The sequence below is a fragment of the Salvelinus alpinus genome, chromosome 16 (genome assembly GCF_045679555.1).
Source record: "Salvelinus alpinus chromosome 16, SLU_Salpinus.1, whole genome shotgun sequence".
Classification (NCBI taxonomy): domain Eukaryota; kingdom Metazoa; phylum Chordata; class Actinopteri; order Salmoniformes; family Salmonidae; genus Salvelinus; species Salvelinus alpinus.
This window is the reverse complement of record NC_092101.1, coordinates 23,179,472-23,205,045: the sequence shown is the minus strand read 5'-3', so window position 1 is coordinate 23,205,045 and position 25,574 is coordinate 23,179,472. Positions and strand designations below refer to the sequence as shown.

Genomic DNA, 25,574 nt, shown 5'->3' with positions numbered 1-25,574 from the left:
AAAAGCAAAAGTTATGAGCAAAAAGAGGTGATCAGAAGTTGAGCTGGCTGCAGCGAAACAGCATTTCCTGCAGGGATCCAGGTGTCTCCAGCCTCTCCCATCTTGCCCCTTACTGACCCCTGACCCCTTAACCCCAACACCCCATCACTACTGCTTACTGCTGTAATAACATGTTGTAATAAATGTATTATTACAACCATTGTGGCAAGTCCTATTGAATTGGGTGGTTTGTTATTGTAAGTTCCATTCACTACTTTGATATTAGTGTTTTCAAACTGAACTTGATCCCAATGTAACATCTAAAGCTGGACAGAGGTTAGGCTAGAGTACCTGAATCCAGTATAAAAACACGCCTAAAAACAAGAGCTACACACAAGAGAACAGAAATATACAAAGAAACTATTTAAAGCAATCGAAATGTAAAAGTCAGCACTCATTATACTCAAAGCAAATTGAACATTAGAAAACAAAAGACGATTGTTTTCCTTTTGGACTAGTGATTGGTGGATTCAAATTAAACAAGGCTAAAGAAAATAAAAAAAATCAAGGCAGAATAACCTTGAACTGATTCGAATGCAAGTGACTTCTAAAAATGAAGAAAACAGGATAGAAATCATTTTGTCAACATGGACATCTGGCATTCGGTGAAGTTTTAATTACCTCTTTACGCCATAGGCCATATTAAGCAAATTGTCCAGCCTGTAAAGAGAAGGAGGGTTCTGGGGTTAATGCCAGGCAGATGGTTGACTCACTCAATGGAACTAATTCTACATCCCTGCCTCACTCAAAGAAGAAAGCCATCCAGAGATGGGCCATTACACTGAGGAGCCCCACCAGTCAGGGGTGGTGTCATTCACACAGCAACAAAGCAGCAGGCTAGCAACAGTACTGTACAGCGCTAACACAAGAGGCCACTCTGTGGCCCAATCAGCCAGCACACAGCGACATTTTCTTTTTTTAGCATGAGGCCCTATGGAGAGCACTCTCACGCTCCACACATTCTTATGCTGCACGGGGCTTTCAGAGTGGTTCCGTTGTACATCTGTGCTGTTGTGTTGAGGTCAAATCATTTATAAGTTATTTATAATTGTGAGTTAAGCCATAGTATTGATGTCAAAGAAAGTTTTGAAATCTTGTCTTTCTCAAATTCAATGTCGATCCTGACAGCAGAATGAAATAATTATTATTTATGTCATAAACTATGAAAACTGCTTTGCATCATTATTCCAATTGCCCCTCAGGTACTTTGGCATTAAGCTTGTCATTTTCAAGAAGGTTGAGAGACAAATTTAACATATATTATACTACTAAATAGTATAATAATTCTAAAAAAATAGATATATCCCCATCTCCAGAGTTCTGTCAGTGTAATGGTTTGGCATTTTTTGAGAGATGGTAAAGGTTTTAAGAGAGGAAGATGACAAATCAGGGAATAATGTTGCATGGTTTGGACTAACAAAACACTACTGAATAGTAACTGACCAAAAAAAGGTGCTTTCTTTTGACACCTGTCCATGTAGAATGTCAAATGGAATGGTGTTTGCTAGTCAGTTGGCTGGGAGGAAAAATCAGACCGGTCCTGCAGACAGATAGTCACTGTGCTCAGTGGGCCAAGGATGGAAGCCACTCAGCCACATAAATCAGAGGCTTTTTGAGTGAGCCTTGCGTGGCCACGCAATGACCATCATTTGTCACATGGGTCTGCACTGTCTCATGTCTTAGTAAGCCTTTCAGCCTAATGGAAGGGTTGGTAACTTGGGGCCATTCTAAAGTACTTCTCCCTTTCAAAACACTGTCTGTGCTACAGGTCATCAGTGGGCAGAGATGCCGTCTGTGAACCTGACCAAAAAATCTAAACAAAGCACAAAAATTTGTTGACTCATTAAAGCAGCAATTAGGCCATTATGCGGGCTGGGACTGAGCTATCAGCTTTTGTGGGTAAATTAGTCAATTGGACTGGAAGCTCTGAGGAGGCGCTTCAGGCCGCTGTGCTGGAGACATCTGATGGGCTACTGCTGTAAAAAAACAACCTGCCTTGGATGCCAGCTTTTCACACACCCTCTCCAAACCCACAGCATACAAAAGTCGTGCCTCTCAATGCATGTAAATGGGAACCGTCCGTTTAAAAAAAGTATTTTAAATTTAAACCTGCTCCTACCTTAAATATAATAAGCCTAATTGACCGATTACTGTCATTAGTAATGTGGAGCATCAATACTAGTAAATCTACAATATTTTGCTTAAAGGATTATATTGCCTTCTTAGAGGTGGATCAGACAAACAGGCATTATATTGACTGGTGGCAAATGGGCAACATTGACAAGATAGGTGATACATTTCTGTCTGAGTTTGTGGATTAGGTTTAGCCCTGTGGCTGTTGGTTGTAATGATGAGGAGGTTGAACATGGACTTTGTGTATTACAGGCAGCTGGCTCTGGATCTGCAGTGCTTAGACCCTGGATTCTACTGAACAGAAAATCATGTTGTATATTTCTAACTTTGTTGGTCTAACTATTCATAAATATATATCATTTTTTATTATAATAATTTGCTCCACAATCTTAAATATTTTTTGGGTTCAGATGATCATTTTCATATATTCTCATTGGGACTACAGTCTGGAATCGGTGAGTATCAGGCTAAGTATGTGTTGGGAATGAACAGTGGATGGAAAGAGGGGATGACAGTTGGTTGCATTATGGAATAAGGAGGGTGATGAGGTGATGTGATGGAGACATTGTGAACGACAGAACCCCACTGTCTCTTGTAAACAGTTCTTCTCAGTTATGGGTGGAGCTCCAGGAAACCCACTCTTTGGAACAAAAATGCTTTCTTGGTTGAATGCACAAAGAATCAAACATCGTATTGGTGACTGATGACTTACAAGGTGGTTGATCATTGCAAATAGACAATAAAATGCCATACTATACTCTACAGTACATATAACAGGAGAAACATATATTTGAACCAATAGCCCAATGGCTGAACCTGACCTCCCGACCCTTGTTGTGAGCCCTAGGTATTTACCTGAACCTCTGGGCCTGGTGGTGCAGGGGGCCTGGGTACCGGCGGTTGGGGGACTGGTACAGCTGGGACAGTAGGGCTTGGCTGGTCTTCTGGCTGGGGTTGTTGGCGAACTTGACGGTGATGGGCTCAGCAGCTCCAGAGGGCTTCTGTCCATTCAGCCCCTTAATGGCCTCCTCAGCCTCTATCCTCTTATCAAAGCGAATGAACCCCACACCCCGCGAACCACCTGTGGGGCCAACACATCACAAACATAGGGGCGTCCTTTTACTTCATGTGGTTCCGGTTAGATCACACACACACACACACACACACACACACACACACACACACACACACACACACACACACACACACACACACACACACACACACACACACACACACACACACACACACACACACACACACACACACACACACACACACACACACACCCTAACAGCCCTTATTATCTCTTTCATACATGGTACAGAGATGATGTCTGTTGTTGCTTTTAATAACGTTGAAAGCAACGTTTTGTAAAGGGGATACAACGAGTTGGACATGATTTGTATTCCATAGAGAGAGGGATTGTGTTATTTGAAGAAGACAGTACAGAGCAGAGGGAAAAGCGAAGGCACCACCATGATTTCCTGTGCTGTCAAAGAGACAGAATTTGTCTTCCTCTCTCACAAAGAGCATGAGAGGAGGATATAGAGGAGCTGATGCCTGCTGATGCAGAAATGTTGTTGTGTTGTTTGTGTGCTAGCTGCTGTAGTGCTGTGTCTCCGCACAGTTCGTTGAGGCTACTCTCCGTGAGGTGTGTTGGACTCAGCACACACTGCAGCTCTCCTGCTAACTGATGGCCACACACTCAGGCCTCACGCCATGTCGCCGGCGACATTTGAGTCGTCTCCAAGGCAATGTTTTTTGACCGCCACCTGAAAGTAACATTTGGAGAGACGTCCTGCCCGGGAGGTCTTTTCTTGGTCTCCATAAATGCGTGCTGCTCGTTTTTAATGAGGCTGGCTGACTGGCCCAGGGGACACTCGCTCAGCAACAGCACGCCGCCAGGACTATTTGCATAATACTGTGTGTGCACATCTCTACACCACACACAGAAACACTTTTTATTGTCATTTCTCTCTCACAACAACGCTTGCGCTTATTGATGTTTTTCTGTTCTGCTGTCTCATTTTCTTCTCGAATCAGACTCTTTTGATATGTGCAGCCCTGAACAAACATTTACACACAATCTCTCCAATGCCGAATGCTTTCATTCACTCTAATGCTGAATAATTTAACTTATGGGTTGCTGCAGCTCTTGACAGACTCTCCCAATCCCTCCCTGCCTTCCCTGTACCTGTACATTATAATTAGGTTGTCACTGCTAGAAAATAATAAACACAGTCTGTTATTCCAAAGGGGTTTGAATTGTTGGCATACAGCTCTGGCTCCGATGTGAAACTAGGGTCACTGCTGCGTCGGTAGAAAATAGTGTCATACTGATATTCCTAGGTGGTAACAAGTGTATACTGTTTTTGTACATTATGTTGATTTGTTTGCAGGGTTCTACACTAACTTTTTCAGTTGGTGGCACCCTCACGATTTGGTTGCACAAAATGTTTAAACATTTTTTTTCAATAATTGATGATGACCTGTCCCATAATGTACCTGCATTCCATACAGAACCAGGCCAATAATGACTAGCTATCTTTTAAATTAGCATGCCCTTGTGTTCTTACATTGACTTGGAGAGATTTACTGTAATGGCAAAGAAAAGAGACTGTTACAATAAAGTGCTAAATGTATTTTTTGCAGATTTCAAAGTGCCATGTTTTTTGACATGTTTTCTGCAAAATCCTCTAGAGTGCAGAACTGGAAAAAGGATACTTGATACCAAAACGATATCACAGTAAAACAAAAGTTACCTTTCCATCTACCTAAAAACAGTTAGGCTATCATTAGCATTGCTAACAGATACACAAAGTGGTAGACTTATAGGCCCTACTCGCACCGCACACAGCAGGGCTTGTCATTCAGATAAAATTTGCCAGAGGCACACCGGGCTAGTGCCAACTGAAAGCTACTGGTCCGGATGAAAAAATACTGTCCCGGGTCAAGATCTGACAGGAAAGCAAATGATGCGTGCATAATTCCAATAGCAGGTGATTTTATCTTTCATTTACGGGCTATGCAAGTAGCCTATACAGCAGGGCTCTCCAATCCTGTTCCCGGAGAGTACCCTCCTATAGGTTTTCGCTCCAACATCAGTTGTAACTAACCTGATTCAGTTCATCAACCAGCTAATTATTAGAATCAGGTGCGCTAGATTAGGGTTGGAGGTAAAACAGAGTTGGAGAACCATGCGGCCTAGTGGTTAGAGTGTTGGGCCAGTAACCAAAAGGTTGCTGAATCAAATCCCAGAGCTGACAAGATAAAAATCTGTTGTTCTGCCCCTGAGCAAGGCAGTTAACCCACTGTTCTCTGGGCACTGAAGACATGGATGTTGATTATGGCAGCCCCCCGCTCCTCTCTGATTCAGAGGGGTTGGGTTTACGGGTCTGCCCCTTTTTTCCCAATTTTCGCTGAAAATGACATACCCAAATCTAACTGCCTGTAGCTCAGGCCCTGAAGCAAGGATATACATATTATTGGTACCATTTGAACGGAAACACTTTGAAGTTTGTGGAAATGTGAAAGGAATGTATGAAAATATAACACAATAGATCTGGTAAAAGATAATACAAAGAAAAAAACAACCGTTCTTTTGTATTTTTTTGTACCATCATCTATGAAATGTTTTTGTTGAAAAATTTGGATCAAGACTGCCCAAATGTACCTCATTTGTTTATTAATAACTTTTCATGTTCAAAATTGTGCACTCTCCTCAAACAATAGCATGGTATTATTTCACTGTAATAACTACTGTAAATTGGACAGTGCAGTTAGATTAACAACAATTTAAGCTTTCTGCCAATATCAGATATGTCTATGTCCTGGGAAATGTTCTTGTTACTTACAACCTCATGCTAATCGAATTAGCCTACGTTAGCTCAACCGTCCCATGGACGGGACACCGATCCAAAATAAGTTTTTAAATGCTGAAGAGACATTTCAGTTGAATGCATTCAGTTGTACAACTGACTAGGTATCCCCCTTTCCCCCTACAGGGTTCATACAGACCTTGGAAATTACAATTCAAGGACTTAAATGTTATATTTAATTGTTGTAATAGCCTATAGAAAAAAACTCAATGTATACGAAAAAGTATGCATTACCACCCAATGGCATTATGCATTGACATTATTTTTACACTCTAAAATATGGTTTCTCTACTGTACGTATCACTGACCCTGGATAAGCTAGCGACTGGGCTAACACAACTAACCTTTTAGATCAATAATATGCTGTTTTTATTAACATTTTGTTGGCTTTATAAACATGAGAGAAATTGAACTAGCTAGTAGCTAGCTAGTTAGTTATATTTAGGTAGCTTACATGGTTAGCTGACTTTTCTCAAAACAAACTTCAATGTGGCTAGCTACTTATTGTCCGTAATGCTAGCCTTTACAGCCAAATATCACTTCAGAAACGTCTAAATAAAAACATATTGATATGGCCAGCATTGTAGACCATTTCTCCCCTCTTGCTGCAGCTTTAGCTCATCTTGAAATAACATAAATGCTGTGAAAACCAGCGTGTTGTAAACATTCTAAAGTGTGCTTGGTTTTGTTGACATGTTTATTCTTCACGCACTGTTTCTCCTACGGTACTAGTCTGGTGAGCACCTTTGGAGCTCTGCCCAAGCAAGGCATTTGATTGGTTTGACGTGTTGCGAGGCGTCACTGATGTAACACCAGGTTCCAACTGCGCTTTAGCTGATTTCTGCTAATGGTTCGCGATGAGGCTATCTTGCTTATAATAACCGCACATGGTTTAACTGCAAGAAGCGCAACACCCTTCAATTGAAACAAACGAAAGCGGCTGCATCTCTCAAAAACTGATCACAAATGAAATCACGAAATAATTATATTAGAGCAGTAGAACTTCTAAATCGGCTACCTTAACTTCAATGACTTTTCAAGGACCAGAGAGCCTTAGAGGAAAGGGCTGATTTTCAAGGTAGGCTATAATGACTGAACTGCACATCGCAAATATTCAACCAAGACTTTGAACTTTTAAATATCTGGTTTGCATACCCATTCTTGCCTTAGCATTTACTGGTAAATATAATTAAGAACATATTTACTACCGCTGTTGGTCTTCGGTGAGTTGCTCTACACAACAACCAGCTGTTTATGAGCTGCTATATGTGTGCAGCCGCGCGTATGATAAATAATCGACACAACGAACGAACAGTTTTGGTAATCCGTCTTTTAACATTTTTTTTCACTGGCCCAAGCGGGCCACTGACGGGGATGATTGCCTGGCTTAGAGAGTTTCCGAAACCTCCCCTGTATGTCGAGCCGTGACACACAAAGACAGGGGCATTCCCGTGCAGTTGTTGCCTCTTTAGAAATATGGTTTATTTTTGGTCAATTGCACATTACTGTATGAATAAAACATGATAAAAGTGAAGCAAAAACGAACGGGACTAGATAAAATTTACCCTTGTCACCAATAAAAAATGTGTCGCACTGCTAAGTCAAACGGTCGCAAATGGAACTGTTATGGTCGCAGTATCGAACCCTGGTTTGTCACTTTCACTTTAATTATTTTATAAACATTTGTCAATCCAATACAATCATAGTTGTGCCTTGTTTCCCAACTTCATTTCATGCATAGTTGTTTATTTTTTCTCTCCATAAACCCACTAGCTACTCATGTCAAGAATGCCCCTTGTGGAAGAGTCAGGACATTATAAGACTTAAAGACTACAGTATTTTTGAGTTTCTAGAGCAATGAAATACATGTTTACACCCTGTGGACTCATCTCATGTAGGGATACGACCACACCTCTGGTGAAGAGAGCAGACAAGCAGCAGTAGTCTATGTACAGTGGGGAGAACAAGTATTTGATACACTGACGATTTTGCAGGTTTTCCTACTTACAAAGCATGTAGAGGTCTGTAATTTTTATCATAGGTACACTTCAACTATGAGAGACGGAATATAAAACAAAAATCCAGAAAATCACATTGTATGATTTTTAAGTAATTAATTTGCATTTTATTGCATGACATAAGTATTTGATACATCAGAAAAGCAGAACTTAATATTTGGTACAGAAACCTTTGTTTGCAATTACAGAGATCATACGTTTCCTGTAGTTCTTGACTAGGTTTGCACACACTGCAGCAGGGATTTTGGCCCACTCCTCCCTACAGATCTTCTCCAGATCCTTCAGGTTTCGGGGCTGTCGCTGGGCAATACGGACTTTCAGCTCCCTCCAAAGATTTTCTATTGGGTTCAGGTCTGGAGACTGGCTAGGCCACTCCAGGACCATGAGATGCTTCTTACGGAGCCACTCCTTAGTTGCCATGGCTGTGTGCTTCGTGTCGTTGTCATGCTGGAAGACCCAGCCACGACCCATCTTCAATGCTCTTACTGAGGGAAGGAGGTTGTTGGCCAAGATCTCGCGATACATGGCCCCATCCATCCTCCCCTCAATACGGTGCAGTCGTCCTGTCCCCTTTGCAGAAAAGCATCCCCAAAGAATGATGTTTCCACCTCCATGCTTCACGGTTGGGATGGTGTTCTTGGGGTTGTACTCATCCTTCTATTCCTCCAAACACGGCGAGTGGAGTTTAGAGCAAAAAGCTCTATTTTTGTCTCATCAGACCACATGACCTTCTCCCATTCCTCCTCTGGATCATCCAGATGGTCATTGGCAAACTTCAGACGGGCCTGGACATGCGCTGGCTTGAGCAGGGGGACCTTGCGTGCGCTGCAGGATTTTAATCCATGACGGCGTAGTGTGTTACTAATGGTTTTCTTTGAGACTGTGGTCCCAGCTCTCTTCAGGTCATTGACCAGGTCCTGCCGTGTAGTTCTGGGCTGATCCCTCACATTCCTCATGATCATTGATGCCCCACGAGGTGAGATCTTGCATGGAGCCCCAGACCGAGGGTGATTGACCGTCATCTTGAACTTCTTCCATTTTCTAATAATTGTGCCAACAGTTGTTGCCTTCTCACCAAGCTGCTTGCCTATTGTTCTGTAGCCCATCCCAGCCTTGTACAGGTCTACAATTTATCCCTGATGTCCTTACACAGCTCTCTGGTCTTGGCCATTGTGGAGAGGTTGGAGTCTGTTTGATTGAGTGTGTGGACAGGTGTCTTTTATACAGGTAACGAGTTCAAACAGGTGCAGTTAATACAGGTAATGAGTGGAGAACAGGAGGGCTTCTTAAAGAAAAACTAACAGGTCTGTGAGAGCCGGAATTCTTACTGGTTGGTAGGTGATCAAATACTTATGTCATGCAATAAAATGCAAATTAATTACTTAAAAATCATACAATGTGATTTTCTGGATTTTTGTTTTAGATTCCGTCTCTCACAGTTGAAGTGTACCTATGATAAAAATGACAGACCTCTACATGCTTTGTAAGTAGGAAAACCTGCAAAATCGGCAGTGTATCAAATACTTGTTCTCCCCACTGTATGTCCCTTGGCCTTGAACTGCACCAGGCTGCAGCTGTTTGAAAATATCTACACTACAGCAGTGCTTAGCATACAGCTGAAGGCTGCAAACCCACATTCAGGGTGGGATCTGAGAAAAACACCCCAGCCACTTGAATGAAGTGATGACTTGAAGTGGTGTCCATTAAGGAAGGGGTGTAAAGAGTGGCAGGCTAGTGCAGTGGTCTCTGGAGAACTAGGTCTGTGCCTGTGTATGTGGAGAGGTGTGAGGGTCTCTGTGCCTATATGGTAGCGCTGTGGAGAGAGGTGTGAGGGTCTTTGACCCCACTAACAGTAATTCCTCTCATTTCTCCTTTCACTGCCGTATAGACCTTCTGGGCATGAGGAGAAACACTACTACTGCACTGTAAGGTCAGCAGGGCCTAATGCAATTACACCACAACAGGTCAGGCGATCATGACCTTTGAACCAGTGACTGTGATATCCTGGCAGAGAGACTCCATACAAACAGGTCTGTGTGTCAGACAGTTGACAGCAGTCGCTTCAGAATACAATCTAATGTAGGGTATAAGTTTTGGCTTTCATCAGGGGTTCCCTCAAGCCAGGCACAAATCTAACAAAAACAATCCCAGTAGTTATCTACTTAATAGTACTTTTTTTTTTACTGAATTACTGTCAGTGTTGATATTGTGGAGTATTTCCCCCCCCCCCCACTAGCTTTTTCCACATTTACATAATGAGCTTCCAGATGTTTTTTTTGCATATCAAAACAAAGTAAAGCAAACAGGCAGGCTGAGGAAAGCTGGGAAACAGACGGTGGCAGGCAGGCAGCTTCAGCCGGTTCCAGCACTTATCACAGGCCATACAGCATTAGGCCACAATGTACTACAGGCTATAGGCAGTTTCATTCACAGTAATCAGCCATGGCTTATGTAACTCTACCTGTACTTATCTCTTCCGAGCACACATGAACACAGAGAATGGCTGGTTTATTAATAGCCACAACCAGGGAAGACAGTGGCAAGGAGCTGCCAGTGCCCTGACAAAGCTTTTTGCATCCCACTGCACCCGGACACTACCACGGTGCTCCCCAACACTTCGCTCGGCAACCATTCCTCTGGGAAATCTGGAGGGATCTGAGAATCTGTCCAGCCGGCTGATGAAAGCCTTCTCTCTCCGCTCCAAACCTGAGCGCTTTGCTACCGTTTGTCATTCCGCTCTTTGAAGTGGCTGTACCAACTGTATGGAATGTTTGTTAAACTTACACATTAAATACATTAGGAAAAAAACCTCTCCCTGCCTCCTAATCAGAGAGAGAGAGAGAAAGATGGAGAGAAAGACCTGTTCTTGTTTTATGTAACTTAGTTTGTGGGGATAGATACAGATGGTCTTTGAAAAGGCAGTGGGAAAGAAGCCTTTGAAGAGCTTAGGTGCTCTCTGCTCCGCTCAGTAAAAGCAGAGTTAAAGCCATCTGTCTGCTTCTATGTGTAACCGCAGGCCAAGGTAACTATGCAATACACTCCATGTTATGGGTTCTGGTGGGTTATAGAGACACCAGGAAAGAGATGAGTTGTACAAGGTCTTATTTTATCTGTAAATAAATCAGGTTTGCTCATACAGTATGTAGCCTTGATCTTCAGCCACACATGGTGGGGATTTTACATGAGCCAGAATGTATTACAACATTCATCATCAACATCCACAGTAAAAGTGTAGATGTGTCTATGGAGAGGAAGCCACATACTGATTGATCGGGGTTTTAATATATGTAGTGTGTATGAATGTTTTGCATGCTCTGGTCTGTGTGACTAGGCGTAACTTATAATAGAAAGCTCTCCGGATCAATTGTATTGTCCTTATTGAGGATATGTGTATTGACTGACTGCTGTGTGCCTGGGCCCTGCAGAGATGTTCAGAATATTTAACTACTGATCAAAGCCTCTCCGTATTATATTTCCTTCACATTGAGTTTCTGTTCGCATTGAACATCATGATCCAACAACTTTCTCCAAAGGTTAGAGAGAGTGATGCGATATAAAAATGCTTCTCTGCGATATTTGTTCCGATAGACGGGAAATACACATATCCATTCTGCAGAGATCAATAGAAAGAGAGAAGAGAAAGATACTAATATTGACAAAACACTTTGGTTACATGATTGATGTGTTATGCAATGACTGCCAGGCCTGCATCAGTGTGGATGAGCGACTGGCCTACCGTGTGATGTTCTGATTGGTTAAAAAGGTCATTGGGGTTATTTCTTGATGGACAGCAGAATCTTCATGATCAGGACAGTGGCAATAAATGTGGGCTTAGGCTTTGTAATAACATAATTCCCCAGTCCCAACTCATTGTCAAGTCAATGTGAGTTCAGTCCGCCATCCTTGGACTATTTGTAACAGAACATTGTCTTCTCTGACTCTGTGAACTATGCAAACTGTGACTCAAAGTTCTTTCTGATGATACTGAGCAGGAGACTGACTGCAATATGCATCACGTTGATGGTCTGTGAAAATGAACTAAATCTCCTAATTAGTGGGTTTGAGCACATTTGTCCAAACCAAACCGATTCCTAGATTGGCCTTTGGAGCTTGTGTGCTCACTCTGAGCCACAGTAATGTCTGAAACTGAACAGATGGAGGGGAATTCTGATTTGGAATATCAAATTATGTTGATGATATTGGCGTGTGTGTGTGTGTGTGTGTGTGTGTGTGTGTGTGTGTGTGTAATGATGTTGAAATCAATGCATGATTAACTGTCCTATACATATGAATGGTTAACCACTAAAAAGTAAAGGACAAAGGCAAAGCTTTTAAACAAATCTTTCTCTCTCTTCCCCTCTCTCACCCCACAGTTACACTTGTGTGAGTCGCAAGAGAGTTTTAATTTACGGTCCATTTCTCTTTATGGCAGTACGTGTGATGTGCCAGCTCTGAGCTCTCGGGCTCCTCTAAAACCCTCCTTGTTTCTTAATCACCAGCAACTAAAATTTAATTAGAAATTCCTTCAGCAGATCCCCCTGCCTCAGGGGAGGCCTCTCTGGGCCGGGTAAGGCCTGTATGTGCTGGTGGGCCAGGCACTGTGTGTGTGTGTGTACGTGTGAGTGAGAAGGAGAAAGAGAGAGGAGAAAGAGAACTTGTGCGTGTGCACGCATCTGAGGCAGAAGATTTGCCTGTCTCTCTCTCTCTGTGGAGTGGTTCTGGCACTGTGAGACATGTAAGGTTATGATCCTGCCTACTGTTCCCTTCAACAGTGTGGTTGGGATACAATGGAGAAGAAGAGACTGTTGGTACACCAGCAGGATGAGCATTGGGCTTGTGGAGAACATGCTTGGGAAACTGTTCTGTCTATTAAGACAAACTGTGTGCAAGCATGGTAATACCATTAATTATTTAGACATGTTCTTTTTTGACATTCCATTCCATTTAGGCTATTCAGAGGTTGATTTATTTATGACAGTGGTATGAGACAAAGTTAATGGGAATATCTAGCTGGCTAGTACTGTAGTTATATGAACAGATGTGTTTTCCACTGCCTTTACTTTTTGTGCTGTTGTTTGTGATCCCGAGGGCTGTGTGGAACAGGTCTTGTGGAAGCATAGCTGCAAATAAACAGACCTGCTCTAAATTTGATCCTGCTCTGTTGTGTGTGGAGGGCCCCAGTGTCAGGGCTGATTTATTCTGCTTAGGCAAATGAGTGTGGCTTACAATGTGTTGTACTCATTCTGCTTCATCAGTACACATAACACTGGAGCCTGCCGCAGGCAGACAAAACCTCTGAAATGGATCTAAGAGCTGTGCAATGGAAGTCATGCTGCATGTTTTGGCATCATGGTTTAATCTCTTTGTGTGCCTGTGCTCAGGTTGTGAGTAGGGTGTATATGACTCAGATGAACATACGTTTATGTATATATGTGTGTGTGCATATTTGTGTGTGTTATCATGTTTAGGCCAATGCATGTGTGCTCTGCTGGCTAGAGGGTTAGAGTGTGTGTGTGTGTGTGTGTTTGTGTGTGTGTGTGTGTGTGTGTGTGTGTGTGTGTGTGTGTGTGTGTGTGTGTGTGTGTGTGTGTGTGTGTGTGTGTGTGTGTGTGTGTGTGTGTGTGTGTGTGTGTGTGTGTGTGTGTGTGTGTGTGTGTGTGTGTGTGTGTGTGTGTGTGTGTGTGTGTGTGTGTGTGTGTCTGTGTGTGTGCGCGCATGCGTAAGTTTGTATGTATATAAATGAAAAGGCTCCCCATGGATACCTGTGACCTGGTCCACCAGGATGCGGGAGGTGATGATGCGTCCGTACTGGGAGAAGAGCTGCTCCAGGTCCTTCTGGGTCATGGTCTTTGGCAGACCACTCACATACAGGTTAGCGTCTCGGATGGAGGCTGAGCTGGGACGTGCATATGACACCTTAGGAGATAGGTAAGAGATAAAAAATGACTGTAGCATCTATGAGAACATTTTGAGCGTAGAGCATTGGTTTGTATTTTTTCCAAGGCATTGGCAGAGATGTCGGTGCAAGTTGTTTTTAATGACCTGAATCACAGGGCTTCACCTTACTGAGCTTGTTTTAATTAGCACATAACTTGCGTTACAGCAGATTCCATCTAAAAGCCACTTACACATTAGCCTAGCAGACCCCATGCAGAAGAGATGTGAGGAAGTTAGGTAGGCACCAATTTATCTTCCGTTTTATTTGTTGTATAACATTCATATTTGTGTACTGTAGCAAAAGGCTCACACATGAACCCTCATCCCCATCGAACCCTCATCCCCATCGAACCCTCATCCCCATCGAACTCTCATCCCCATCGAACCCTCATCCCCATCGAACCCTCATCATTAATATGGAAGTATTGGACAAAAATATATCGCTCTTGTTAATTCTTACATAAAAACAAATGCACTCTCACATACAGTAGATGGGAGAGAAGGTGTATTTACAGCCTGTGGATGAGGGTGGGAGAGAGAGAGAAAGAGATGAAAAGAGGTAGTTTGGAAATCCTATTTTGGTGAGGGGGGGTTGTATGGGGATGGATTGTACTAACTATAACTATGCAACCTGAATGAGGTGGGTGCCTTCTCTCACAGACCCCTCCACAGTTCTGTAACACCCTCTCTTCAGTGTGCCACAATCACCAGCACCTTGAACAGCGCCTCTCTCACACACTCGGAGTCCCTCACACTCCCACTCTCACACAGACTGTCGATGCTTGGCTGTCATCTCTCCTGTTAGCCTGGGTCACAGCTCTCATTCTGTCAGAGCACACACACTCACCTCCCTCAGTCTAATTTAGATGCTACCATTTCCTTAACTCTTATTTTAAAAGGTCATATAAACTGTAGTATTACACTATATTGGAAGCTACTATTTGAAGGCTGTTCTGTTTGTCATTGACAGGGTGTTCTTCATGATCTTTAACTGGCAAATTAGACATTGATATTGCAGTCGTGCCATGTTCGCTCTCTCCTGAAACAGTTCCTGTCCTTTGTTGAATGCTGTTCTAATTTCTAGATTGCGATCTGGTTTTACTATTTCAAAATGTGAGTTTAATCCTGTTACCATTGCTGACTGGAGAACCTTTTCCATCCAGGGTATTCATTCAAAGACATAAGTCATTAAACACTGGCTCCCGAGTGGCGCAGCGGTTTAAGGCACTGCATCTCAGTGCTAGAAGCGTCACTACAGACCCTGGTTTGATTCCAGGTGGGTGTGATTGGGAGTTCCATAGGGAGTGATTGGGAGTCCCATAGGGCGGCACACAATTGGCCCAGCGTCGTCCGGGTTAGGGTTTGGCCAGGGTAGGCCCTCATTTTCTACAGCTGGCCATGCTTTCATCCTGGCTACCCCTACCCCGATCAACAGCCCTCCAACCCCCACAGCAACTCGCCCAAGCCTCCCCCATTTCTCCTTCATCCAAATCCAGATAGCTGATGTTCTGAAAGAGCTGCAAAATCTGGCGGGTTAGACAATCTGGACCCTCTATTTCTAAAATTACCTGCTGAAATTGTTGCAACCCCTATTCTGTTCAACTTCTCTTTCGTATCGTCTGAGATTCCCATAGATTGGAAATCTGCCGCGGTCATCCCCCTCTTCAAAGGAGGAGACACTCTAGACCCAAACTGCTACAGACCTATATTTATCCTACCCTGCCTTTCTAGGATCTTCGAAAGCCAAGTTAACAAATAGATTACCGACCATTTCGGATCCCACCGTACCTTCTCCGCTATGCAATCTGGTTTCAAAGCTGGTCATGGGTGCACCTCAGCCACATTACTGTGCAGCCATATTCATAGACCTGGCCAAGGCTTTCGACTCTGTCAATCACCACATTCTCATCGGCAGACTCAACAGCCTTGGTTTCTCAAATGATTGCCTTGCCTGGTTCACCAACTACTTCTCTGATAGAGTTCAGTGTGTCAAATCGGATTGCCTGTTGTCCGGACCTCTAGCAGTCTCTATGGGGGTGCCACAGGGTTTAAATCTCGGGGCGACTCTCTTCTCTGTATATATCAATGATGTCGCTCTTGCTGCTGGTGATTCTCTGATCCACCTCTAGCAGACGACACCATTCTGTATACTTCTGGCCCTTCTTTGGATACTGTGTTAACTAACCTCCAGATGAGCTTCAATGCCATACAACACTCCTTCTGTGGCCTCCAACTGCTCTTAAATGCAAGTAAATCTAAATGCATGCTCTTCAACCGATTGCTGCCCGCACCTGCCCGCCGGTCCAGCATCCCTACTCTGAACGGTTCTGACTTAGAATATGTGGACAACTACAAATACCTAGGTGTCTGGTTAGACCGTAAACTCTCCTTCCAGACTCACATTAAGCATCTCCAATCCAAAATTAAATCTAGAATTGGCTTCCTATTTCACAACAAAGCATCCTTCACTCATGCTTCCAAACATACCCTCGTAAAACTGACCATCCTACCGATCTTCGACTTCGGCGTTGTCATTTACAAAATAGTCTCCAACACTCTACTCAACAAATTGGATGCAGTCTAGTCACAGTGCCATCCATTTTTTCACCAAGTCTCTGCTAGGTAAAGCCCCGCCTTATCTCAGCTCACTGGTCACCATAGCAGCACCCACCCGTAGCACGTGCTCCAGCAGGTATATCTCACTGGTCACCCCCAAAGTCAATTCCTCCTTTGGCCGCCTCTCCTTCCAGTTCTCTGCTGCCAATGACTGGAACGAACTGCAAAAATCACTGAAGCTGGAGACTCATATCTCCCTCACTAGCTTTAAGCACCAGCTGTCAGAGCAGCTCACAGATCACTGCACCTGTACATAACCCATCTGTAAATAGCCCATCCAACTACCTCATCCCCATACTGTATTTATTTATTTATCTTGCTCCTTTGCGCCCCAGTATCTCTACTTGCACATTCATCTTCTGCACATCTACCATTCCAGTGTTGAATTGCTATATTGTAATTACTTCGCCACCATGGCCTATGTATTGCCTTACCTCCCCTATCCTACCTCATTTGCACATGCTGTATATAGACTTTTTCTACTGTATTATTGACTGTATGTTTGTTTATTCATTTACTCATTTAAGTCATTTAGCAGACGCTCTTATCCAGAGCGACTTACAAATTGGTGCATTCACCTTATGATATCCAGTGAAACAACCACTTTACAATAGTGCATCTAACTCTTTTAAGGGGGGGGGGGGGTTAGAAGGATTACTTTATCCTATCCTAGGTATTCCTTAAAGAGGTGGGGTTTCAGGTGTCTCCGGAAGGTGGTGATTGACTCCGCTGACCTGGCGTCGTGAGGGAGTTTGTTCCACCATTGGGGTGCCAGAGCAGCGAACAGTTTTGACTGGGCTGAGCGGGAACTGTACTTCCTCAGAGGTAGGGAGGCGAGCAGGCCAGAGGTGGATGAACGTAGTGCCCTTGTTTGGGTGTAGGGCCTGATCAGAGCCTGAAGGTACGGAGGTGCCGTTCCCCTCACAGCTCCGTAGGCAAGCACCATGGTCTTGTAGCGGATGCGAGCTTCAACTGGAAGCCAGTGGAGAGAGCGGAGGAGCGGGGTGACGTGAGAGAACTTGGGAAGGTTGAACACCAGACGGGCTGCGGCGTTCTGGATGAGTTGTAGGGGTTTAATGGCACAGGCAGGGGCAAATGATAGTTGGCTAGCTGGCTAGCTAGCAGTGTTGCTAGCAGTGTTGACTAGGTAGGAGAACGGCGGCGCTAGTTAACGGCGGCGCTAGCTAACCTCGATAATTACTCGATAATTACTCTAAACTACACAATTATCTTAGATACAAAGACAGCAAAGACAACTATGTAGCTAGCTAACACTACACTAATCAAGTCGTTCCGTTGTAATGTAATAGTTCCTACAGTGCTGCTATTCGGTAGAAGTTAGCTAGCTGGCTAGCTAGCAGCTAGCAGTGTTGACTACGTTAGAAGGACTACGTTAGAAGGACGAAAATAGCTGGCTAGCTAACCTCGAGAATTACTCTAAACTACACAATTATCTTTGATACAAAGACGGCTATGTAGCTAGCTAAGAAAAAAGTGCTAAGATCAAACAAATCAAACCGTTGTACTGTAATGAAATGAAATGTAATACTACCTGTGGAGCGAAGCGAAATGCGACTACTCGCTTCAACCCGGAAGCGTAACTCTGTGTTGTTGTATGTGTCGAACTGCTTTGCTTTATCTTGGCTAGGTCGCAGTTGCAAATGCAAATGAGAACCTGTTCTCAACTAGCCTACCTGGTTAAATAAAGGTGAAATAAAATAAATGTAAATAAGGATTTGTTCCTGTTGATCTCTGAAGGCAAAAGCATTGGCAGTTAGCTTCCCTTGTGGCCCTTCTTTTCTTTCAAACCATCTTTCCTTCTTTCCCCTTTGGTTCTATCACTTTCTCTCCTTCTCTCCCTGTCAGCCCGCCCCAGATGTCTTATCCATCAACACCTCCAATGGCCCAATGGCTGTAACAAGTGTGTGTGTGTGTGTGTGTGTGTGTGTGTGTGTGTGTGTGTGTGTGTGTGTGTGTGTGTGTGTGTGTGTGTGTGTGTGTGTGTGTGTGTGTGTGTGTGTGTGTGTGTGTGTGTGTGTGTGTGAAGAGAGACTGTGTAGCCCTGCTCTTCTCACCTCCAGTGGGCTCCTTCCTCTCACACCTCCACAGGGTAGCAGCAGCAGAGTTGTGCTGAGAAACTCTGAGGTGTCATGGAGGAGGAAACCACACGCTTTAAAAGACAGAAACATACCCCAGAAAGACACCACCTGTGTGTGTGAAACTCTGTGGCGAACTGAGCCGCTCCTTTTTGTTTACACCCTTCAGTGAGGGAGCACTGAGGGTACTAGTGTTATGAGGGTACTAGAAGGGAAAAGTGTGTATGGAATAGGGAGTGATGTGTCTGTGAGTATTATGTGTACACACATATGGATGGATATTCCCATAGGCTTACTGTACACGATCGCCTACATATTAACTACAGTATTGTACTGCATAAAAAACACGTTTCATCAGCTGAGGCTTGGTGTGAAACTGGAAAGTCATATCAAAGACACTAAGCTCTTCATGTCAAGTGTCTTCCCGAAAAGAGGGCTCTAAATGTTTTCTCTGCACATCGACGTATGAACTGTAGTTCAATGACACCACAAGCAGCTCTCTCTTCTCTCCCACCAGAGAGCCTCACACTGGGCTGCAAGACAGAGCTGTCTGCTGCTATTAGGAAGTCTGTCTTCATTTTCATGGCTGCTTAAGATAACCTCTGGTGCAGAAAGAAAGGCTTGTGGCACTGCATGGATATTTTAAGTAGATAATGACCTTGAACACACTTATGAGAAGTTGTAAAAGGGGCATTTTCTTCAGTGCTACTCAGAAAAGGCCTTATTGATATGGGTAGCACAGTCTAAATAATGGGTTTCGCACAGTGGCAAGAATAAAAAGAGCAAAACTCAAATCGAAAGGGAGAGACAGACAAAAGGGCTGGCCTAAACCTCTCATGCAGAGAGGGAATCTGCTGCTATCACTGAGAGCTAGGGTGAAGTCGAAGATGCTGCTCCGTCTGACTGGATAAGATGGACAGACAGAGGAAGCTGAACGAAGTGGAACGCTGTGTGTGTATTTGTAAGAGAGAGATAGGGGAGGACAGTGCGTGTGGGGGGAGAGGACATCGCTCACTGGTGTACTTGCTCTTTGGACTGTGTGCTCCAGGATGATAGACACGGAAGATCGCTCCCGTTTTATTACACACAAGCTGTGGGAGGAAGAGGCTGTGCAAGAGCTGAGGAAGTGAGGAGTGTGCGTGTAGCTCTGAATATGCTATGAGTTTTGGCAGCGTCAATGAGAAACAGCAGTAGGCTCTTCTCTCTAGCCCAAGGGGACAGGCCATGGCACGCTGGTGATTCCTAAGTGGGCTGCTTCCTAAAGACAAGCCTGATGCGTGGGGACTTGGGAGGACTGGGGAGCGTCACTGCTACAGTAGCCTGGGTTGGGGGCCTGGATGCTAGCTTGGCCCTCTGGTTTTCCATCTCAGCAGAGTTCATTAGTGAGGGAGAGTGGCAGCGGGAATCTACAGACACGGACCCAGTGACTCATCCTAACGCCTGTCAGCTACGCTCAGTGGGTGAGACCTGCGCTAGAGTAACTGTGGGTCATACTGACTGTCACACACTGACATGCACAGACATACACAGAGAGCTCTGGCTGTCTCCCCAAGAGCCTCTCAAGAGCCAACTTCAAAGCACTGTGCTGGATTGAAAACAGGCTGGGCTGTGTTGATCTGGTGTGGCTGTTTCCCTTTACAATATTGACCTGTCATGTTCAGGGCTGTCGAGGGATTGGGGATTGTGTATGGGCTTTTCCCATTCAGCTCGGCAGGGTAATCTGATCTGATTAGATTTAGAAATATGTTACTGAAAGGGCTTGGATTATGGTAGCAGAGCAGATTACAGTATGGCTTAAAGCGAACAGCATAACGGAGCCATATGAGGGGATAGCGATCATAATCCTGCTCAACAAGTAAAGACAAACGACTATATAAAATGGATATTGAGTAAACTAATAAAACTATACTACTTATGAAATTATACTTTCTCAATTTTCCCTTCATCTTTATTTGACTTCCCAACCTTTAATAAAATGTAATATTAATTTGAGTCCTCTATTTAACTTTGGGCAGCATGTAATAAATGTTTTTTCCCTACTGTCTGAAAATCTTTCTAGTTTCACCTTTACATTTTGACATTTTAGAAATGAATTAGCATATTAGTTATACCTCACGGCTTTTAATGCTCTTTGATTCAGCTACTCTTTCACTCTCTCTCTCTCTCTGCATGTATTTAAATGGGTATGAATCTCCTCTCTAGCTTATCAGAAGCCTCAGTCACTGCCCAACATTCCTAAAACCTACATGGGCACTGAAGCAGTGCGTTCCTAATCACATGGCCGCTGGGTGAATTGATATTCAGGGTACAGAACAGTTTTTACCAATCTGACTTACCTTGATAGTTTTGGTTTGAAGTCTGAGTCCGTTTAATGTGTTAATGGCTTTCTCTGCATCCTTTGGGTCTATGTAGTTGACGAACCCATAGCCCAGACTCTGCCCTGTAAAACAGAAAGAGCATTTTTACAATACATAATTCTACCCAGTACATTCAGAATTGGTACAGATACATTCTAAGTCCAAGTAATGTCTTCACAACTGAAAGCGAAAAAATGTCATTGTTTTTGAAAAACGTCTGACATTGTCATTAATACCAGATTTGTTTTGATTTAACATTTTCCTGACATCTCTGGATATTTATTTCAGGCAGAGCCGGCTTTGATGAGCTAGTTGACTTTCAACAAATGCCCAAAGCTATTGTGGCTGTGTGATAGTAAAATAAACAAACTTGCTACACAAGTGCCTGGCAAGTCCAAGTGGAGCAACGTACTTATAGCCATTAATGGAAACAGACAGCAGTAAGTCCACAGTGGAAAAGACAAAGTGAAACAGCGCTGCTCTAGCACCAAGTAAATAGCATCCAAGGCAAGCTGCAGCTTTGGGCCAAAGGGAGCTGTATTTCTCACATCAAACACGATGCTTCTCCCTCACTTTCAGTGGATTACCCTGGATTATCATTTCCCCATTGTTCATTAAAAACCTCCTGTCCTGGAGAGAATCTCTGTGGTTCACAGCTATTTTTACCCTTCATCTCGCTGACACTGATCTGACAGCACCCCTCGGAAAGTTTGGACACTAAAATAGAACTATGCCATTAACGCAAATATATCCGTGGGCCTGTGGATATGTATTCAATATCAAAGTGCCTTCGCAAAGACATCTCTTCTCATACTCCTCAATGTGGGTTGCCGATAATTAGCCAACTGCAGAGCGGCTCCCCCCTCTCTATCACCTTCCTCCTCCCCCTTCCACTGCTTCACAAGGAGAACTTGAGGCTCGACAAGCATAGCTTACAAAAGGTTAGCTGAAATGAAGTGTGCTTCCGAAGCGCACTCATGCAGAGCTGCCTGGATGTGCTGGGTTGCGATTAATGATACAGTTACATTGCACTTGGGCGGGCAGGCAGGTAGGCAGGCAGGAGCTGTGTGTGGAGAGAGTCTCCGGTGCTCAGCTCAGCTCTGAGAGGCCATGAGAGCCCCTACACTGTCATGTCCGCTGTGCCAAGCACCTCTCTAAAGTACATGTGTGCTTGTATATGTTTGTAGGCACATGTACCGTATACATACTATAAACAAGTGTCCGTGTGTGAATGGATTTCAAATGAACACAAGGACCTGTCTCTGTTTGTGATCCCTCAATCCCTCCAATTGTGATGCAGTTTACACCAGTGTGTCTTTGGGAGTTGGCACCAGTCCCTGTGCCCACCTTGGCAAGGCTGGATGGGAGATCTGGGTGTGCCCCTCCTCCCACCCCCTGGCACCACTCCCTAGGTGAGTGGAGAAATGGGGTGAGGCAGCTGCTTTTAGCACGAGGCAGCTCCATGAGGGGATTCCACCCACCAGTAACAGAGTAGCCCACAGCAGGGGTCCATGGGCTGGCTGCTTCCCGGAGACACAACGCCAACGCACAGAAACATACACTCATACTGCATGTAAAACTTTTTGCAAACTATGGACCGCTGATGAGAATATACCATTAAAACGTACACAGTAAATAGAACGTGTACACACACACACCCTGACAAGGTCAAAAAGCGGTAGTGCGCAGACTGTGGGCCAACATTGGCAGGCAAACTTGTCTTGGCCTTTCACAACAACGACTTGCTCTGCACGCACGCAGCCCAGCAGGTTCAACCCAGCACGATGCCTGACTGAAATAAATACACAGGCCTAGCACAGCACGGTTCAGAACAGCACAGCTCAGCACGGTGCAGCACAGCATGCCTCAACGCTGTTCTACACAGCACAGCAAAGCTACTACTTTAAGAGCAGTACATAGCTGTACAGGATATTGCAGGTGTTTTAGCACTAAAATGTTTTAGCTTTTTGTATAAAGGCTTATTTTCTGGTTGTTTACTGTGTTATATATAGGAATCTAGATCCACGTGTCACTAGAAAGGCTGAGTGCCATTTTGAAGGATTGCACAAATGCCATTAAGGATAATTATAGACAAACATCTGGAAAAAAAAAGGCATCCCAGGAAGCTGAAAATGCCATTAAGATAGCATAATAAATACCCTCTAATGGAACAGCAAACAGGAAATTATCCCTATGCCGTTTAATTTGTGTAATGGATACATTAACTTACACATTTTAATTGTCAATTAAAACTCCAAACCAAAATGATGCATTGCAGTTTTAATTAGCTTTTAATGAGGATAGATCTTCATTTTCCATGACTTTCAGCTCCTAACAACAGCAATCCAATACCATCCCCAAATCTGGAGGCGTTTGAACAACATGTACAAACTAAAAAGACAATGCTTAACATCAATTAAAATGGATATTCTTCATAAATAAACAGCTTAGTAATGTTAGTAGTGGGATCGTGCTGAGCTCCTTCATTAGGATGAGTTGAGCTAAAAGCACAGGGCCAATAGTTGTGTGTGACAGTGGATCCCCCCTCTTTGTGATCCAGAGTGGTGCGTTGGTTCGTAGCAGGCGTGCGTGGGGATAATTGAGCTCATTAGTTGTGACATTAACACAGCAGTGCCATAATGCTTCATAACAGCTGTCCCGTTTTAGCCCTAACCACTACTGATGAGAGAGCGGGCCGGGGTAATTGAGACCACCTCACCAGGTCTTCACCGCTCCCCGTACAGTCAAAAAATAAATACGAGGGGGAAATAGGCAGTGTACCAAATCTTTTTCCTTGGCAAATCACTGCTATTTCCAGTGAGTGGCTCCTCTTGGTGGTGCTACAGTATGACTAAGCCATTATTTGTTTCCTGAAGAGCAGCAGGTTGCGGAATGTGTGAGATGATAAAATGAGTGTGTTTCCAGCGGGTGTTCTGCCTCTCCCGATGTGGTGACTTGCACAGAGAACCACAGACACACACACACCGTGTGGAAAGAGAGTTGCCCGCTGGGGCCTCCTGTGTCATTGCTTCCATACACTTATGGTCTTCCTTCCTATTGTTTTGTATTGTTAGATATTACCGCACTGTTGGAGTTACGAACATAAGCATTTCGCTACACCCGTGATAACATCTGGAAAATATGTGTACTCGACCAATAAAATTGTATTTATTACCTTTAAGTATCCTGTAGATAGTTACAGTACCTCCATTCCATTTATTAACATGCATGTCTGTACACAAGATATGATCTGTAACCTAGCAGTAAACAATATCCTTCTGTGATTGGGCCCTTCATAAAAATAAGAATTGCATTAATATTTCACAATGGTTAAGACAACATTGCGATGCTCTGTATTAACGACTGACAACCTGTTCTCTCTATGCCTCCATGTTCGGTCTGTGTCTCGGAGTCCCCACTCCATCCCTGTCAGTGAAAATAGCTTCAATCTGTCATATAAGATGCCATGGGATGAGAGAGAAGAGGGGGAAAGTGCATTGTGCACAGGATGACAGTGCTATGAACAGCTGACGGTAACATACCTTGATAGCACCAGGTTCCTAAGGTAGAAACAGGCATATTGGTTTGGTCAGTCTTAAATTTAGCCACATTTAAGATTTGGAGGAAGAAAACATTCCAGTTTGTCAAAACAGATGTGTACCATCGTGTTGGTTCCCTGACATTTTACCCTTGCTGCAACAGCAACTTGGGAACTATTTTTTACGGACCAGCACTCTCCAAAATATTTGCGGGAGTAGTCACCAACTTAAATTCCGACAACTACACATATACAAACTTCTAGAAGTTCCCAGTTCAGTATTATGTTGTTAAAGTTCAAGAAGTTAGGTTTTGTTTGCTAATCTCCTAAAGAAAGTAGAATTACCTAATGTGCAGTTTTATGATATGATTGAATATACATTTATAATTCACACTTTAAATCTACATAAACCACTTAGCTGTGGTAAGTGCTTCTAGTACGAAAAACTGACAGAGGCTCAGTTCATTCTAACTGGCCGTTAATAGCAAAAGTAATTTGATTACAGCAAACGTGGACTCAGAGCTATTAGGCACATTTTGTATGCCACTATTTTCTATTTGCATTTTTGGCCATATTTCATTTTTATACATACAGCAATGGCATAACACTGAACAATTGACAAACATTAGGTCATAATATAAACATTTGACTATAATGGCATTCAAACACTAATACAGCCTTACTGTAGCTATGTGCTTACATTAGTGTGACTAAATTGCTGACCAAATAAACATTCCACACATACACTGCCTCCGCTCTGCTGTTCTCTGGGGTTGCCAAGGTAGCAGCAACTGTAATATGCAGGAGTCTCCCACCCACCCCAAGTCCCTCCTCCCAATCGGTGGCTGCTGCCTGAGGCGAGTTGGATGGAAGCTCAAAATGTGTAGGATGTCTGGGAGGATAGCAGAGTAGCAGGAGAGAGGACCCCTTTGAATCTGGGACACCCCAGCTCCATGACG

At 43.7% G+C, this 25,574-nt stretch overlaps 1 protein-coding gene across 10 annotated transcripts in view; it reads right to left on the bottom strand.

Annotated features, from left to right (window-relative positions):
* The window catches only part of elavl4 (ELAV like neuron-specific RNA binding protein 4), a 77,108-nt gene that overhangs the window by 6,265 nt on the left and 45,269 nt on the right, over positions 1–25,574 (bottom strand). For 6 of the 10 annotated variants that reach the window (XM_071345414.1, XM_071345422.1, XM_071345418.1 and 3 more), the window contains 4 exons: positions 21,057–21,160; positions 13,835–13,987; positions 3,028–3,263; positions 661–699 (listed from right to left, as the gene is read on the bottom strand). In XM_071345414.1, coding sequence (XP_071201515.1) covers positions 661–699; positions 3,028–3,263; positions 13,835–13,987; positions 21,057–21,160 — 532 coding nt within the window. Of the gene's footprint in view, positions 1–660; positions 700–3,027; positions 3,264–13,833; positions 13,988–21,056; positions 21,161–25,574 lie in introns of all 10 variants that reach the window. The other 4 variants (XM_071345415.1, XM_071345419.1, XM_071345416.1 and 1 more) reach the window with 3 other exon arrangements.